An 18,524-nucleotide genomic window follows, 5' to 3' on the forward strand; every position below is an offset into this window, starting at 1 on the left:
ATAATAAAACTCTACTAAATATTTTCATATGTTATTGCAAGAATTTATTTAGGACATATTTCTAGGATGAAAATTATTGATAAGGTATTCATCTGTTCAACTTTACAAGGTAATGTCAAATTGCTTTCCAAAATGGCTATATCAATTGAAGCTCTGTCCTGTAGTGTTAAGAGAATTTACATTGTCCCTCATCCTTATTAACACTTGGTATTGTCCAGCTTTTGAAAATACTCACCAATCTGAGAGTGTGGGAAACTGAAGCTCAGATACATGAAGAAATATACCAAAGATTAGCCAGAGAATAAATGCTGGTCATGTTCTAATCCAGGTTTGTCTGATTGCAACTACAGTAATGTGGGTTTCAAAGAAATGGAAATATACAGGCTAAGTCATTTTTATGACAGAATAGTTATGAAAAATGAGATTAAAATTTCCTTTAGTAATTTCCTTAGGGGAAGTATTTCTGAAAGTATGATTTTTAGATTAACTGGATCAGAATCACTTGATAGAAGAGATGGGCTTATGAGAGGGTCAAGATGGGAATTGGGAGGGGAGGTACTTATTATTTTCAGAAATGCCACAGATTCCTGAGCCATCTCTAGTTCATCATCTCTTGGGGTGGGATCCAGGTATTTAAATTATCTAAAGCTGGCCTAGTTTTATTTTATTTTTTTGATGAACACTAAATAAGAACTTATGCTTTATGGATGTTGAAATAATTCCCAAAATGCTGCCAGATTCACATATAAATAGCTTAGGCTGGGAGTCAGAAACTTAGCTGAATGTTTATATATAAACAATCCCTTCTTACTGACTTCAGTCATCTAACCTCTTTTCTCTAATGGTTCCTTTTACTATTTTTTTTTTTTTCCTTTATTTTTCTCCTCTTGTCCAGCCTTCATCTGAAATGAAATAGCATTAGGACTTTGACAGTAATAATAGTGCTGCTGCTGCTGCTGCTGCTGCTAAGTAATTGTCTCTAAAGTCTCTCTGCCAGGCTGACCCCTAGTCCTTTAAGGAAGGACTATAGGATACAAAAGACATATAGCAATGCAATCAGTTATTTTATTCTTCTCTATAAAACTGATGATAACAATGATACTATTCTTGGGTGGTGGATATAGATATAGACCTAATGGTTATAAAAAGTGAAGATTCATGGAGCTGGAGTTAGAGCCGTGGAAGATCCTTACGTTTTTCTAATTATTGTTCTGGTAAAAAAATGTCTTTTCTATGACAGCTAATTTTAAAGAGGAAAACAGTGACTGAGCTGGGTAAAGAATTACTAAAAACATCACTTAGGCCCCCTTTCCTATCAAGGATACAGGCTTTAAGTGAGATCCTATGTTAATATTAGAAATGGACACTGTAGACTCAAAAGAGTTCTGTTCTACTTGCCTGCCCAGACCTTACCTTGCTCACCAATAATGAAATCAATAGAATGTTAATCATCAAAACTCTAGATTTTGAAGGAATCATCCTTAAACTAGACTTTCAAAATTATGTACATTTCCAAGTTATCTTAATTTTTATAGTTTGATTATTTGGTTATAAAATTAAATAATTACTTTTAAGGGATCAATGCATATTTTGTGAAATAGATTTGTTTAACAAGTATGAAAACAATATGTAGCAATTTGTATGTCATGCTTTCAAAACAGAGGCTTTAAATCCTATATTTTATGTAGTAGTTGTTAGCTATTCTAAAGGTACAATGAGAGATTATTGTTCGTATCAGTGTAATAAATTGATACTCTCAGATCATAGTTTTTCATTTTGCACATTGTCACAACCTTGGACCTTAATCTTATTCTTTGATTGACAGTAGCGACCAGGGAAAGAACATTTGTATTGTTTGGGACAGTCACATCTGTTCAACTTGATTCAGTTGAAGTATTTGCATATTCTTAAGTGTTTCTTCTGAGAGGTCTGAAATCCTTCTCAAGTGCTTGATGCATTTTTAAAATTCATTCATAAGGTATCTACATGCACTAATAGTTCTGTGTAATATTGCTGTGCATAATCTGACAGATAAGACCACTTTTTAAAACAAGGTATTCTTTAGGGATGCTACATTACATTTTTACTTGTTCTGCTGGCAGAAATGTCAAATTTTTTAGAAAGGCCATTTTAATATTTTGATTAAATTAGTATATCTTTATTTTAGGCAAGTTTGTCGATCATAGGGCAAATAAAGATTTATTGAATAATAATTCAGAAGTTAATGATAGTTTCTCCTGCCTTGGTTGGACAATTGTGTAATTTTGTAGAAAACCATTATAGAACTTGAATGAATTTTTGTTTGGTCTCCTTATTTTACAGGGAAAATTACCAAGCCTCAAGTTTACTGACTTACTTAAAGTCACACAGCTTAGAAATTAGGTCTTATTTTAGGTCTGAACTCTCAGACTAGTTAAAGCCCAAGGATTGCTGGTATATGACTTCTGGTTTACATTATTTATTACTTTGTGTCTAAGATTTCTCCTTACCATTAGAACACATAGTCAAAGATTATGTCTTATTCATTTTTATATCTCTCCAGAATTAACACCATGTCTTAAACATAGTTAATGCCCAATCATTATATTGTTCTGTTTTCATTATTTTCCTAGGTTATTATGCTATAAAGAATAATTTTGGAATGAGATAGTTTATTAATGTTAAACATCTTTAATAGCAAATAGGTTTCATTTTGTGTTCCAATTTTAGTAAATTGACAATAGCTGTGTGGAGGAGTTGAGATCTGCCAGGGTCATTGAGCAGTGTCCACCACAGACACACAATCAGAGAAACCAGCTCTTTCTAATTTGATTTATGTCATCTTAGGGAGGGAAGAAGGAGAAGGCAATGGCATCCCACTCTAGTTCTCTTGCCTGGAAAATCCCATGGATGGCGAAGCCTGGTAGGCTGCAGTCCATGGGGTCGCTAAGAGTCGGACTCGACTGAGCGACTTCACTTTCACTTTTCACTTTCATGCATTGGAGAAGGAAATGGCAACCCACTCCAGTGTTCTTGCCTGGAGAATCCCAGGGACGGCGGGCCCTGGTGGGCTTCCGTCTATGGGGTCACACAGTCAGACACGACTGAAGCAACTTAGCAGCAGCAGCAGCAGGGAGGGAAGAGAGAACTTTAGACTGGAGTGAGCAGAAAAGATCCTGGGAACAGTTAAGTCTCAAAGTACAGGACAGATATAGAATTCAGAGACTAGAAAAAAACGAGGTAGCAATGCCACTGAGGCTGGGGTTCTTGAAGAAATCTGAAGGTTCAAAAGGAAGAAATATCATTAGGTTCCCTGGTGGCTCAGACGGTAAAGCGTCTGCCTGCAGTGCGGGAGACCCAGGTTCGATCCCTGGGTTGGGAAGATCCCCTGGAGAAGGAAATGGCAATCCCACTCCAGTACTCTTGCCTGGAAAATTCCATGGGCTGAGGAGCCTGGTGGGTTACAGTCCATGGGGTCGCAAAGAGTTGGACGCAACTGAGCGATAGAAGAAGACATTAAATATAATCAAAGGAGGGAACTGAGTATTAATGCTTTTGATACCTACCTAGCTTTGTGCTAGAACCTTTTTTTAAGGAAATCTTGTGTGCGTGCTCAGTTGGTTAAGTCGCGTCTGACTCTGCGCGACCCTGTGGACTACAGCTTGCCAGGCTCCTCTGTCCATGAGATTTTCCAGGGAAGAATACTGGAGTGGGTTGCCATGCCCTCCTCCAGGGGATCTTCACCACCCAGTGATCAAACCTGCAGTGTCTCCTGTGTCTTCTGCATCTCAGGCAGATTCTTTACCACAGAGCCACCTGGAAAGCCTGGAAACCTTAGGTTATATTAAATATAATTGAAGGAAAACAGTTGTTGAGTATTAATGCTTTGATACGTAGCTTTGGGCTAGATCCTCTTTTTACAAGAGACCTAGACACTTTCCTGTACTAGTTTGCATTCCTTGCTTTTCCTTTTCTGAGATATTTAAGGTTGTTCTAGTCTTCCCTTATTTCTCTGAGCCAGCTATCTCCAATTTTTCTCTGCCTTACACACACATGTACACCCGTGGCTTATTCATGTTGATATATGGCACACACCACCAAAATATTGTAAAGTAATTAGCCTCCAATTAAAATAAATTAATTTTTTAAAAAAGATATGAAAGTTGTGATATAACCTTATTACAGTTTTATTTCAGTATTATAGGAATTCATTGGAGAAGGAAGTCTCAACAGCTTTTTAATCAAATTATTAAAATAACATTCGAAGATATTTGGCTATAAAGTAAATAACTCCAAATTATGCAATGAATTTTATCTTCCAGGAATCCCCTTCTGGTCGAAGAAAAGCTCTTGCCACCACCAGCATCAACATGAAACAGTATGCAAGCCCAATGCCAACGCAGACTGATGTCAAATTAAAATTCAAGCCATTGTCTAAAAAAGTTGTATCTGCTACTCTTCAGTTTTCATTATCTTGCATTTTCCTTCGGGAAGGAAAAGCCACGTAAGTTTCTTCTGTCAGATAAGCTGCTTCAAAGTATGTTTGTTTGTTTGTTTGTTTGTTGTTTAAGAAAACGTTGTAGGTAAATAGCTTTTTTCTCAGTAAACTGGCAACAGTTGAGAACACCCTACCACATACCAATCATTCTTGCCATTCTTTGTTTCTGAAGCTGAATTAGATGTACTTCTTGTTATTTATAGTCTCTTTTGACGCTAGAGAATGAACAGTAATATAAAAATGACTTTAGCAATTTAAAAAAATTTAAGATGTGTATTATAGGTTATCATAGGTTTTATATTTCAGTGTCTTCAGTGTAAGTAGTTGTACTCTGAAGTACACAGTTCATTTTGTAGAGATGTGTGGTGTGGCTGAGGCATGAGGGGAACCCAAAATGAAAAGTTTAGATAAGAAGAATGAAAGAACTAAAGGAACTTTTGCCAATTCAGGTTCTTTGGCTCAGCCTTTCAAAAATTGTATAGGAAAGTACAATACAGTTTAGATAACCAGTTTGCTATAACCATTATCTTTTGCAAATATCACTTCTTAAGCGGTGCATAGCATTGCAAAAAGATAGTTCCTATACCCAGTTGTAGTCTCCTGAAAGAATAAAATTCTAACTGGTTAGAAAGAGGTGAACATACCTAGAGCAAGGAAAAAAAATAGTAACATTTCTCTTAGTTGTTCCATACAGTCAAATCAACAGTAAGTGTATGTTTTGGGTGTAGTGAAAGGGCTAGTACGTACTTGGAATACTGAGAGGAAAACAGAAATTCTGTGCCTAAGACTTAAATGGTGATAGGAAGAATGAGCATTTCATTCTAATCTGCATCACACTTCTGAATGTGTTTGACCTAGTGGAAAGTGGTTACTATAATTGGCCATGTCTATTTGACTGATTAGTCTGGATTCTGTGCGTCAGTCAAAATGAGATGTTTGGCACTCATCTACAAATGACTTGGTAGATAACAATAAGCCTCTTCTCTGCAAAGTTGGCTTCTGTGGGAGTGAGGTAGAGGGACAGTGCAGGAAGCAATTACGTCTTTCATCTCAGGACTTTAAATTATAGATTTAAATATTGAAAAGTTAAAAATAAAGACCTTACCCTGAAGTTCAAGCCAAAATGAAAAGAAAGGAAGCAGAGAAAGAAGAGAGACATAATCAGAGAAGATTCTTTGAAGGTGGACTCCTTTCTACTAGGCAGAAGCAGTAAGTGATTTAGCACCATTCATGGGAATTTGCATGAGAGGAAATTCAGTCAAACTAAATATCAGTTTGAGTGAAGTATGTTCTCAGAACACCCTAAGCCACCTCTCTATCTCCTCATTGGTTGCCTGCTCACCTTTCCCAAAGAAAATGTTCAGGGCAAAAGTAAAGGAGATAAAATTAAGCAAGTTAACATTTTAAGAACACTATTATGTATTGAAATTATATCCTAGTGATAGGAAAGCAGTTTGTAAGGCATTCGCATAAAGTAATACAACTGTTTTTGCCCATATAGACTTTGTGTCACTGAATTTGTCTTGAAAAGGGGAAATTATTTTGTTAACTCTAAGCTTATATGAGATAAAATGTGAAGAATTAAAAAAAAAAAGTTTAGTCTGCAAAATCATATCATATTTAGAAGATAAGTGAATGTTAACAAGCATACTTTACAAAAGAAAAGTGTCTTTTGTTTTGTTTTTATTGTGGTAAAATGAGAAACAGTGTTTTAATTCAGCTTTCTGGATTTGGTGGAAAAATACCAGATTGAAATTTAGTTAGTACATATCATGTTAGAAATATGTTTCATTCACTGTAATTTATTTGAAATTTAAGGTGAAAATAACAGATCAAGAAAACTTACATTAGTTAACATTGAGTAGTCCACTATATAAGTTTGTATTTAAAATACTCTAAGATAAAAATCATTTTTATGTTTTATCAAATGTATGGTCTTTAATTAACCCAAGATGGAAATTTAACCCATTTTTCATTATGTAATTCTTACAAAGACTAGGCTTTCAAGTGCTTTTTCAGTTACTATAGTTTCTTAACTTTTGGCAAGTTTAAACTCCTTTGAGAAAAATACACATCTAAACAAGATTTAAATATAATACACAGGGTTTACCACTTCTTTTTACTCGTACCCACAAAACCAAAAGGATTCTTGGACTTTAGATTAAGAATTTCTATTCTAATTACTTCTGCAGGTTTGAATATTTTTAAAGTCTAGATCTCATCTGCTTTGCAAACTGTCCTGATATTTTATGAAACAAGTTTTTGTTTCCAAACTTCGTGATCAGAAAACCATACTTTGATTCCATGAAGAAAATTTTAGATATGTAGCACAGAATTTAACTAACCAGTTAATATTTACTGTCTATTAATTAAATGTTCAATTTAAAAATTAATCAGTGTTTAGATTATTCAGTATTTTTGTATAACTGTTTAAAAGTCTTGTTAACATTTAGAGAGAAGAAATATATTAATATTATTTTATTAAGAAACAACCCTTTTTTGGCAATGTCATTTAATAAACTGTATTATCATTGATGTAGGGATGAAGACATGCAAAGTTTGGCTAGTTTGATGAGTATGAAGCAAGCTGACATTGGCAATCTAGATGACTTTGAGGAAGATAATGAAGATGATGATGAGAACCGAGTGAACCAAGAGGAAAAGGCAGCAAAAATTACTGGTTGGTTGGTTTTATTTGCTTTAAACTAAAAATTTATCTTTTTTTGCAGAAAAACTCATTGTTGTTTCCCAGGAAAAAATCAATTCCACTAACAAGGTATTTTTTCTTCCTTAATACTTCCTAATATAATACAGCATTTAGCTTGCTGGAAACTTTATATGCTGATGGTAATAACAGAGTTTAACAAGTCCAAGGCTAGTCAAGAAAGCATCAAACTACTGAATATAGTATGAAGTAACCTAAATATGTTCATAGTTATTTTGTCATTGTATGGAATGAATGCTAAGTAAAAATCTGTCTTAAGGATAAGATGAGATACATTGACTACCTTCCTCTAGTTCATGTTCATTTATTCACATAAAGTGTATGGATATTCTTTGTTTTGAATTTGTATACATCTTATGTATCCTTATATCTAGAAGCTTCCATGCAACTATTTCTTATAGCTGGTTTGATCAAACTACTAAAATGGTTAGTAGTTCAAACCTCTTTGTATTAATTGGTCAATAAATGTTTATCAACAATCCGGCTATCACCCTTAAGGAACTGATGTTACACCTTTATTATGGGAATGAAAATCAAGTACTATATACATATTCCTTTCAGCTAGGAAATTGCTGTCAATTTCTGGTTTGATATCTCTTGACTTCTATCATCTATTCACCTCTTGGTGATTTTTCCAAATTAATTGGGTACTCTGGCACTTATCTCTTGGCTATGCCTCAATTCTTGCTGTTTTATGGGGGATTTCCTTTGATCACATGGGTGAGCAATTTAATTTCTTAATTAAAAACTTCTGTGACTTCCTCAACTCCAGTGACCTTTACTTTTACTTCTGTTAAAAGGAAGTGGTCAGAGTTGTATGCAAAGATAGATGTTTTGTCCTGAGCAAATTTTATAAATTACAGTTGACTCTTTACTGATTTGAACTGCATAGGTCCACTTGAATGTAGATATTTTTAATAGTAAATACTGCAGTACTACATGATCTGTGGAGGTGAATACGTAGGAACTGAGGACTTGAAGGAACCATGAATATAGAAGGCGAACTATAAGTTATACGTGGATTTTCCACTGTACAGAGGGTTGATGTTCCCTAAACTCTGTTTTATTCAAGCGTCAGCTGCATCGTTTTCTAATTTATGTTTGCCATTTTGATTTCTTATTTAACCCAAGAATGTTTAGAAGAATGTGCTTTGTCATGGGCTGTGTTTATTTCTAGTTTAATTCGAATAAGATTCTGAAGCCTATCATATCTCAATTTTTTAAAAAGTATGATTGAGATCTTCTTTGTAGTGTAGATAGATGATCTGTTTTTGTAAGTATTTTATGAACATCTTTTTATATGTATATTCTCTTTGTTAGATTCAGCATGCAGCTTTTAGACCCAAGTTTACATTTATATTATTTATTTATATCTTATGCTTTGTGTATAGTTCATCAATGAAAGAGAACTTCAATCCTAAATTATTTAGTTCATAAAAATTTATTCTTATACCTTCGTTGTGAATTAAAATTTGATCAGTTTGTACCATTTAATGCCTGTTGTCTAAAGTTTTTGCCTGATGTTGATATTTGTAATCCATACTTTCTTTGTATTTGGTGTATTTACCACTTTATTTTTATCCTATCTGTGTTAGATATTTCCCTTCATAAACAGTATTTTTTTATATTTCTTGCTAACTGACCTACTTAATTTCATTTCTATTACTTTATACTTTTATTTGGGAATTTTCTTATTATTTTTTTCTACCCACTCCTTATATTTTTACCATTCTTAAATGTTCTTCAGTAGAGTAATTTGAAAGTTATACATCCTCTATTTTCATTTTGGAATAGTATCCTCTGAAGTAAATAAGCCAGAGGGATAACTGAGCTTGTATTTCTCTACTAACATTAAAAGTGAAGCAGAATATGTTGACTCACCTTGTGTAAGATGAGAAATGCAATATGATTTCCTCTTCTCTTTATTTGAATCTCTCCCTCCAACCCCTCCTGGCTATTATTTTTATTTCAATAACATTTTGGGATTTCTTTTTTCAATAATAAATGCTGACATTTGCTTGTTTATAATGTCAGCAGAATTATATAATACTTTTTAAAATGCCATGTCTTTGCTGTCTTTGAGTTCTTTGTTTGATTTGGCTAGTTGAAGTGCTTCAGGAGGGGACGTTATGTCCTTCCCTTACCAATTCCAACTACTTCTTACCTGTTCTTCAAATTTTAATTCTTTTGCCACATCCTCTGAGAAGCCTCTTATGCCCTCTCCATTTAAAATTGTCAATCTGCCCCTTGTGCACTGTACCATTTATTTACAAATGCATGCATTTTCTTACAGCGGGAGTTTTTTATTCCAGTTGGGATATAATTCAATCTTTTAATTAGAGAATATGGTTTATTCTTTGTATATGGCTTTTGGTTAAAACTAAATCTCAGTTAGGCATTTATACCATTAGCAGCAACTAGAATATCACACATTTTCATTGTTATAACCATTTTGATCAATGTTGTATTATTTTCATCACAGCAGTGGGAAAAAATGGTGATAGCATGTCACAAGTTCTGCACTGCTACTGAAAAGAAAAGAAAGGACAGTATTTTTGAGCAAAATACAGGTTTAGTGAAAGGATTCAGTAGTAATTAGATTTTATAGCTAAACTCTTATCTGAGTCCATTTGAGCTGCTATAACAAAATATCAAAGATTGGGTAGTTTATAAACAACAGAAATTTGTTTCTCACAGTTTTGGAGACTGGAAGTCTGAGATCAGTGTGTCAACATGGTTGGGTAAGGACCATCTTCTGGGTCACAGACTTTTCATTGTATTCTTTACATGGTGGATGGGGGCAAGGGAGCTCTTTTGGGCCTCTTTTATAAGAGTATTAATCTCATCCAGTCTCATAACCTAGTCACCTCCCAAATGCCCCACCTCCTAATACTATCACATTGTAAATTAGGATTTCATTATATGAATTTTGAGGGACACAAACATTCATACCATAACAACCTTTATTGCTTAAACAAACATATATACTTAAATTTCTAAGATCCCTACTGCAGAAGTAACTTCTGGGGATAGCCTAAAATTCTCTGACTCTAATAGAAGTTACTTTTGATGATCCAAAATTTCTTTGGAATGCTACTGGTTTGTGTTATTATTTATGTATTTATTTTCCATATTTTGTGCAATTCCTTCAAGATAGAGACTATATTTTGATCATTTTTTCATCTCTAGCTTCTAGCACATTGTCTGGAACACACTTAAGAGCTTAAAATATTTTAAATGAAAGGTCACAAATGAATGAGTGGGCTTCTCTCTCCTATTGTAGCTCACATTGGTCACTCTGACCTATTGTCTTGTTCCATTCATTTTGACCTTTATACTGTCTTATATTAATATGAGATGCGATGGTCCCATTTGATGGACGAAATGCGATCTGGAGGAGACACATAATTCAGACCTTAAATAATTCAAGAGTAAATAATTCATAACACAAAAGTAATGAATATAAACTGTGTGTTGAGGGAGCATAGGTAAGTACTGACAGTGGATGATTACGTTTGTTTTAGGTCAATAATGCCACAATCATTGTAACATACTTATGCTTTGACATTAACATATTTTTCCTCAGTATATTTTTTTAACTGTCATTAGAGCATTAAATGTATTTCCTTGTGTGTTTAACTCAGTATTTTCTATTATATTTGCAGAGGACAATTACTTAAAATTAATAGCACAGCATGTTATGGCAGTTAAATTAAAAACACAGCTTATTTTGACTTCCTTAGTTACATTTTTTTAGCACATGTAAATTTCATTCCGAAGTTAACTCTCAGAAGTTTTTGTTTGTTTGTTTGTTTGTTTTCAGCACCAGCACTGCCACTCTAAAAATGTTTGAGTAAAATATTTTTAAGATAATAAAAAATATTAAAATTTAACATTAGTAATGTGTGAATAATAACTTAAGAGTAACCAAAGTGAATGTATTGTGTAAATATGGTACAAATAAAGGATGGTGGGTATTTTTATTTACCAGATAAAGTGGCAATAATAGAGCTTACATTCACTCTTCCTTGTAGCTTTAAAAATTGTTGATGCAATTTTTATAGAGGAAGGAATTATTATTAAAAAATTTCCCTATATTAAATATATCTTTATGTTATAATATGAATGTATAAAATACAGTCACATTATGCCAATAAAATGATATATTATTTCCAGTAAAATTATATGGGCATATTATTTCTTCATATTTATATGAATATATATATAAGCTGCAAACTCCTTAAACAGACTGTTAGAATTATTTTGAGTATATCTTAGATGATACCTAGGGGTTCTTCATTTAGCCTGTGTTCTTATGGAGTATAGCTGTAAATCATTAGTAATTGATGAAGTATATCTTCTGAAATTACAGACTTTGCTTGAAGTAAAATTAAATTCATGATATATATTTAATTTAGACTGATCAAGGGCTTCCCTGGTGGCTCAGTGGTAAAGAATTTGCCTGCAATGCAGGAGATGCAGGTTCAGTCCTTGAAGATTGATTCAATCCTTGAAGAAGATCCTCTAGAGAAGGAAATGGCAACCCACTCCAGTATTCTTGCCTGGGAAATCCCTTGGACAGAGGAGTCTGACGGGCTGCAGTCCATGGGGTTGCAAAAGAGTTGGACATGACTTAGCAACTAAATGATACCAACTGATCAAAAGCCTCTTCTCTATCTGAGATAGAATTCACTGCTAAGTGGATACAGGGACTGGCTGTTAGGTAGGAACCTTTTATTGAAGTTACCCATATAGATGTTTTCTGCAGAAGTGCAGTACACATGAATGAGTAGTTGGAAAAATCACTGAAATGTAGTGGGAGTGATAGACATTGGAACTGAACAAAGCCTTTTAATATGAAGTTTACTGTAGCAGGTACTCAAAATTATATATGGTTTCAAAACAATTAGTGCCTCTCTCTATGTGGCAACCTCACAGTACTTGAATGAGGATTTGTTCATTTCATCATCTTTGGGATTCATGTTGAATTTCTGAATATACACCAACAGAAATGGGAGAAAAAAGACATTAAGTGACAAAGTCTTACTGAATGTAGCTAAGAAGATTTGATTTAAATGAAGCAGTGTACTGCTACTGCTGCTAAGTCACTTCAGTCGTGTCCGACTCTGTGCGACCCCAGAGACAGCAGCCCACTAGGCTCCCCGTCCCTGGGATTCTCCAGGCAAGAAGACTGGAGTGGGCTGCCATCTCCTTCTCCAATGCAGGAAAGTGAAAAGTGAAGTCGCTCAGTCGTGTCCGACTCCTAGTGATCCCATGGACTGCAGCCTACCAGGCTCCTCCATCCATGGGATTTTCCAGGCAAGAGTACTGGAGTCGGGTGCCATTGCCTTCTCCGGAAGCAGTGTACAAAAGAGCATTATTGGGGAAACCAAACCTCATGAGAAACCTGAAAGTTCCCTGGTATGCTTATAATTGTTGCAGAGATTGGCAGTGATTCTAGTTAGGTTTAACCAGACATTCAGACTCACAGGACCCAAATAGTGCAAGCTTGGCATTAAACTCATTTAGAAGGATATTGGACAAGAAACAGCATTCAGCAGAGCATTCCTCTTTCACTAGAGTTTTCAATGGCAGCCCAGTTGCTATTCTTTGATCTCTACCCCCAAATGACAACTTAGGTACAAGGAGATAAGATCCATATAGTTAGAAACAGGAATTACCTTGGCTTATAATATTTATGATGCCCAAGAACTAATAGCTTTTGTAACAGTTTAATAAGTATAGTTTCCAGGGTCCCTGTGAGGGACATGCTCAATTACATATGTATCCACAATCAGCAAAGGTCAAACTGTGGCCTTCCATTAGGTATGTAGTTCATTTAGAGTCCTCCCATCCAGATGCAGGGTGAATCAAAGGCTTCCCTGGTGATTCAGCTGGTAAAGAATCTGCCTACAATGCAGGAGACTTGGATTAGATTCCTGGCTGGGGAAAATCCCTGGAGAAGGGAATGGCAACCCATTCCAGATTCTTGCCTGGGAAATCGCATGGATAGAGGAGCCTGGTAGGTTACAGTCCATGGGGTTGCAAAGAGTCCGGCATGCCTGAGTGAGTAACACACACACATACACATATGCAGAACAGTTTATATATCAGGATTTATTTTTACCATGAGCAATATTGCCTGGTGTTTGTTAATCCTTTTTCTATAGTTGGTAAAGTTAATTCAGGAGGAGGAAGAGAAAGTGACATATTGGCTACCTTCAGGGAACATAATCTTACAGCACAGATGGTAGTAGAGAAGATAGCAGTTCATATTTCAGGATCTAGAGTTGATTATGGTATGACTCAGCCCTCTGAGATTAAATGTCCTACTTGCTAGGGTTATCGATAGGGATAAATAGGTCTCTTTTAAAGGTTTCTCAGAATTAACCTGGGGCTCTGGTCAGAAAATACATCTATTAATTTGTCCGTTTTTTTTACTTCTGGTTTTTGGGGTTTACACTCTGGTACTTAGGAGACAAATTAACAAAATCATAGAATTGCTGTGGACTCTATAAAGTAACAATAAATTAAAATGACCACCTATTTTGGAGATCTGTGTGAAGGATGAGAATTTCTGGAATATCGCATCTGTTATTTAGGTTGTAAGGTTGGAAAATAGAAGCAGAGAGGTGGGGCATTTCTAGTCTCTTGAGCTAAAAAATTTGCAAGGTATCAAGCTAACTCTTAAAGGAGTTTGAGACATTAGGATGAGAGACTGAAGATAGCAAGAACATTTCTTCTCAGTGTTTAGAACTCAAATGTATCAACTGAAAGAATAGTAGAAGTGGCCGAAAATAGAAATTACAAATTCAGCCTGCTTTCTATGTTACTCTTAAACCATAATGCTGCTTGGTTGGTACTAAAGACAACTGAACATTATCTAGCACCCCAAGCAAGACTCTGGGAGAATTCTGTGGATACTGAGAGTCCATCTGACAGAACCACAAGGGAAGTAAGAACTCTGAAGGAGAAGTTGTACGATCTCCAGTATTTATTTAGGAAAGAGACAAGAGACGATTAATATTCTAAGTACCCATATGCATTCTTTAAGGATTTATCCTAGGAATGCAAGGTTGCTTTAGCCATAGTAACAGAATAAAGGAGAAAAATCATATAATTACCTCAATAGATGCAGAAAGGAACATTTGAAAAAATTCAATACCAATTTCTCAGCAGTTTTAATGTAAAGGAATTTCTTCATTTTGATAAATGGCATCTGTGGTGAGCTAACATCATATATAATGATGAAACACTGAACACTTTTCCTCCAGAGATTGGGATCAAGGCCAGGATGTTTGCTGTCACCACTTTTATTCAATATTGTACTGAAGACCTTAGCAAGGGCACATGATACAAAATCAATATAGAAAATTTATATTTTTGTATATGAACAGTAAACATTTGGAAGATAAGGTTAATGAAACAATTTCATTTACAAAGGAGGCTGAAAGTAACATAGACTTCTTCAAAATGAATTTAGCAAAAGATGTAGAAAAACCTCTACCCTGAAAGCTATAATACATTATTGAAGGTAATTAAAGAAGATCTTATTAAGTAGAGATTCTATGTTCATAGATTAGAGAACTCAATATTGTAAAGATGTTATCTTCTCCCCAAATAGATCTGTGTTCAACTCAATGCATTCATAATCCTAGCAGGCTTTTTTTTCTGACTGTGCTGGGTTCTTCATTGTGGTGCATGGGCTTCTCTTGTTGCAGAGCACAGGCTCTAGAGCATGGGCTTTAGTAGTTCTGGAGTATGGACTCTAGTTCTGGCACACAGGCTCTCAAGCGTGCAGGGTCACTAATTGCGGCATGCTCACATAGTTGTGGTGTGCTGGCTTAGTTGCCCTGCGGCATGTGGGATCCTGGTTCCCTAATCGGAGAATGAACCCAGGTTCCCTGCATTGGACGGTGGATTTTTAACCGCTAGACCATTAGGAAGTCCCCTAGCAAGCTTTTTAAAGATTAAACATTGATAGCTGATTCTGAAATACAATTGGATTTATAAAGGAACTGAATAGCCCAAACAGTATTGAAAAGGAACAGAATTGTTAATACTGTCTGACATCAAGATTTACTATAAAGCTGTGATAATTAAGATAGTATGGTGTTGGCATAGGAAAGATGAGTGGAACAAAACATGAAGTCCTGAAATAGAAATGTCTTTGGTGAATTAATTTTAGCAAAGGTACAGGACAGTTCAGTAAAGAAAAGATTTTCAACAAATTATGCTGAAACACCTAGATATCTGTATGGAATGAGTCTCAATTCCCACATATACACAAACATTAATTCAAGGTAGATCATGGACCTAAATGTAGAAGCTAAAACTATAAATCCTCTGGGAAAAAAAAGACTATATTTGTGGCCTAAGAGTGGACAGAAGGTTCTTATATTACACAAGACACAGAAAGTAACAACCATGAAAGAAAAATTTGATGAATTGACTTTGTCAAACTTTAAGATGCATACTATTGAAATAGGCCAATAAGAAAATGTATGGGCAATTTACAGGCTAGAAGAAAATACTCAAAATGCATATATCTGACTTGTATCTGGAATAGGTTATTTTAATGTCCTCTAACTCAATAATAAAAAGACAGCCCCCCCCCCTTTTTTTTGTGGTAATGGGCAAGGATTTGAACCTATGGTTCACAAAGAAAGATACATCGTTGGCTAGTAAGCATAAGAAAATCTTGTTAGAGTCACTTGTCATCAGGGAAAAGCAAATTAAAATCATCATGAAATATAGCTCCACATTCCCCAAGTGGTTAAAATTTAAAAAACTGGCAATAAATTCTCAGTGTTGGTAAGGATGTGGACCTACTGGAAGTCTCATCCATTGTTCATGAAGAATGTAATGGTAAGGTCACTTGGGAAGTTTCTTATAAACACTACAGATATACCTAGGGCATATGTTTATAAAAATAAACATTAACAACATTAATAAATTATTATAAAAATGTAGCCTCTGACCAAGCATTCCACTCCTTGTGAAGTGGAATCTTTATCCTTAAGAAAACATGTATCCAGAAAAGACTAGCACAAAAATGTTCATAATATTTTATTCATAAGAGCCCCAAACTGGAAACAGCTCAGGTGTATGTACATCAACAACAATATGGCTGAACCATATTATATTTGTGAACGGAATACTATTCAGCAATAAAAATGAACTACTGATGTGTTCAGCAACATGGCTAGATCTCAAAACTATCATGCTGAGTGAAAAAGGATTTACATAAGTGTATGTACTGTATTCTGTACTCTAAGACCAAATTTGCCTGTTAATCCAGGTGTCTCTTGACTTCCTACTTTTGTATTCCAGTCCCCTATAATGAAAAGGACATCTTTTTTGGGTGTTAGTTCTAGAAGGTCTTGCAGGTCTTCACAGAACCAACCGTTCAACTTCAGCTTCTTCAGTGTTACTGGATGGGGCATAGCTTGGATTACCGTGATATTGAATGATTTGCCTTGGAAACAAAGAGAGATCATTCTGTCATTTTTGAGATTGCATCCAAGTACTGCATTTTGGACTCGTTTGTTGACTATGATGGCTACTCCATTTCTTCTAAGGGATTCTTGCCCACAGTAGTAGATAAAATGGTCATCTGAGTCAATTTCACCCATTCCAGTCCATTTTAGTTTGCTGATTCCTTAATGTTGATGTTCACTCTTGCCATCTCCTGTTTGACCACTTCCAATTTGCCTCGATTCATGGATCTAACATTCCAGGTTCCTTTGCAATATTGCTCTTTACAGCATTGGACTTTGCTTCTATCACCAGTCACATCCACAACTGGGTGTTGTTTTTGTTTTGGCTCCATCTGTTCATGCTTTCTGGAGTTATTTCTCCACTGATCTCCAGTAGCATATTGGGCACCTACGAACCTTGGGAGTTCATCTTTCAGTGTCCTATCTTTTTGCCTTTTCATACTGTTCAGGGGTACTCAAGGCAAGAATACTGAAGTGGTTTGCCATCCCCTTCTCCAGTAGACCACATTTTGTCGGAACTCTCCACCATGACCTGTCCATCTTGGGTGGCACTACACGGCATGGCTCACAGTTTCATTGAATTAGACAACGCTGTGGTCCATGTGATCAGATTGGTTAGTTTTCTGTGATTGTTTTCGATCTCTCTGCCCTCTGATGGAGAAGGATAAGAGTCTTATGGAAGCTTCCTAATGGGAGAGACTGACTGAGGGGGAAACTGGGTTTTGTTCTGATGGGCGGGGCCATGCTCAGTATATCTTATATCCAATTTTCTGTTGATGGGTGGAGCTGTGTTCCCTCCCCTGTTATTTACTTGGTCCAAACTATGTGGAGTTAATGAAGATAATGGCGACCTCCTTCAAAAGGTCCCATGCATGCACTGCTGCACTCAGTGCTCCCAGCCCAGCAGCAGGCCACCACTGATCCATGTCTTCGCTGCGGATTTCTGGACACTCCTTGGCAAGTCTGGGTCAGTCTTTTGTGGGGTCACTACTCCTTTCTCCCGGGTCCTGGTGTGCACAAGTTTCTGTTTGTGCCCGCCAAGAGTCTATTTCCCAGTCCTGTGTAAGTTCTGGCTGCTCTATGGTGGGGTTAATGGCGACCTGGTCATAGCAAACACCCTCTTCCAACAACACAAGAGAAGACTCTACACATGGACGTCACCAGATGGTCAATACCGAAATCAGATTGATTATATTCTTTGCAGCCAAAGATGGAGAAGCTCTATACAGTCAGCAAAAACAAGACCCAGAGCTGACTGTGGCTCAGATCATGAAACCTTGTTGCCAAATTCAGACTTACATTGAAGAAAGTGGGGGAAAACCACTAGACCATTCATGTGTGACCTAAGTCAAATCCCTTAGGATTATACAGTGGAAGTGAGAAATAGATTCAAGGGATTAGATCTGATAGATTGCCTGATGAACTGTGGATGGAGGTTGGTACAGGAGGGAGGGATCAAGACCATGCCCAAGAGAAAGAAATGCAAAAAAGCAAAATGGCTGTCTGAGGAGGCCTTACAAATAGCTGTGAATAGAAGAGAAGCGAAAAGCAAAGGAGAAAAGGAAAGATACAGCCATTTGAATGCACAGTTCCAAAGAATTGCAAGGAGAGATAAGAAAGCCTTCCTCAGTGATCAGTGCAAAGAAATAGAGGAAAACAATAGAATGGGAAAGACCAGAGATCTCTTCAAGAAAATTAGAGATACCATGGGAACACTTCATGCAAAGATGGGCTCGATAAAGGACAGAAATGGTATGGACCTAACAGAAGCAGAAGATATTAAGAAGAGGTGGCAAGAATACACAGAAGAACTATGCAAAAA

At 35.8% G+C, this 18,524-nt stretch overlaps 1 protein-coding gene across 12 annotated transcripts in view; it reads left to right on the forward strand.

The window, feature by feature from the left end:
* The window catches only part of EHBP1 (EH domain binding protein 1), a 345,461-nt gene that overhangs the window by 140,047 nt on the left and 186,890 nt on the right, over positions 1-18,524 (forward strand). For all 12 annotated transcript variants that reach the window (XM_025261231.3, XM_025261232.3, XM_044926040.2 and 9 more), the window contains 2 exons: positions 4,302-4,483; positions 7,018-7,157. In XM_025261231.3, coding sequence (XP_025117016.1) covers positions 4,302-4,483; positions 7,018-7,157 — 322 coding nt within the window. The remainder of the gene's footprint in view (positions 1-4,301; positions 4,484-7,017; positions 7,158-18,524) is intronic.

Source organism: Bubalus bubalis, chromosome 12 (genome assembly GCF_019923935.1).
Source record: "Bubalus bubalis isolate 160015118507 breed Murrah chromosome 12, NDDB_SH_1, whole genome shotgun sequence".
In the NCBI taxonomy this organism is placed as follows: Eukaryota; Metazoa; Chordata; class Mammalia; order Artiodactyla; family Bovidae; genus Bubalus; species Bubalus bubalis.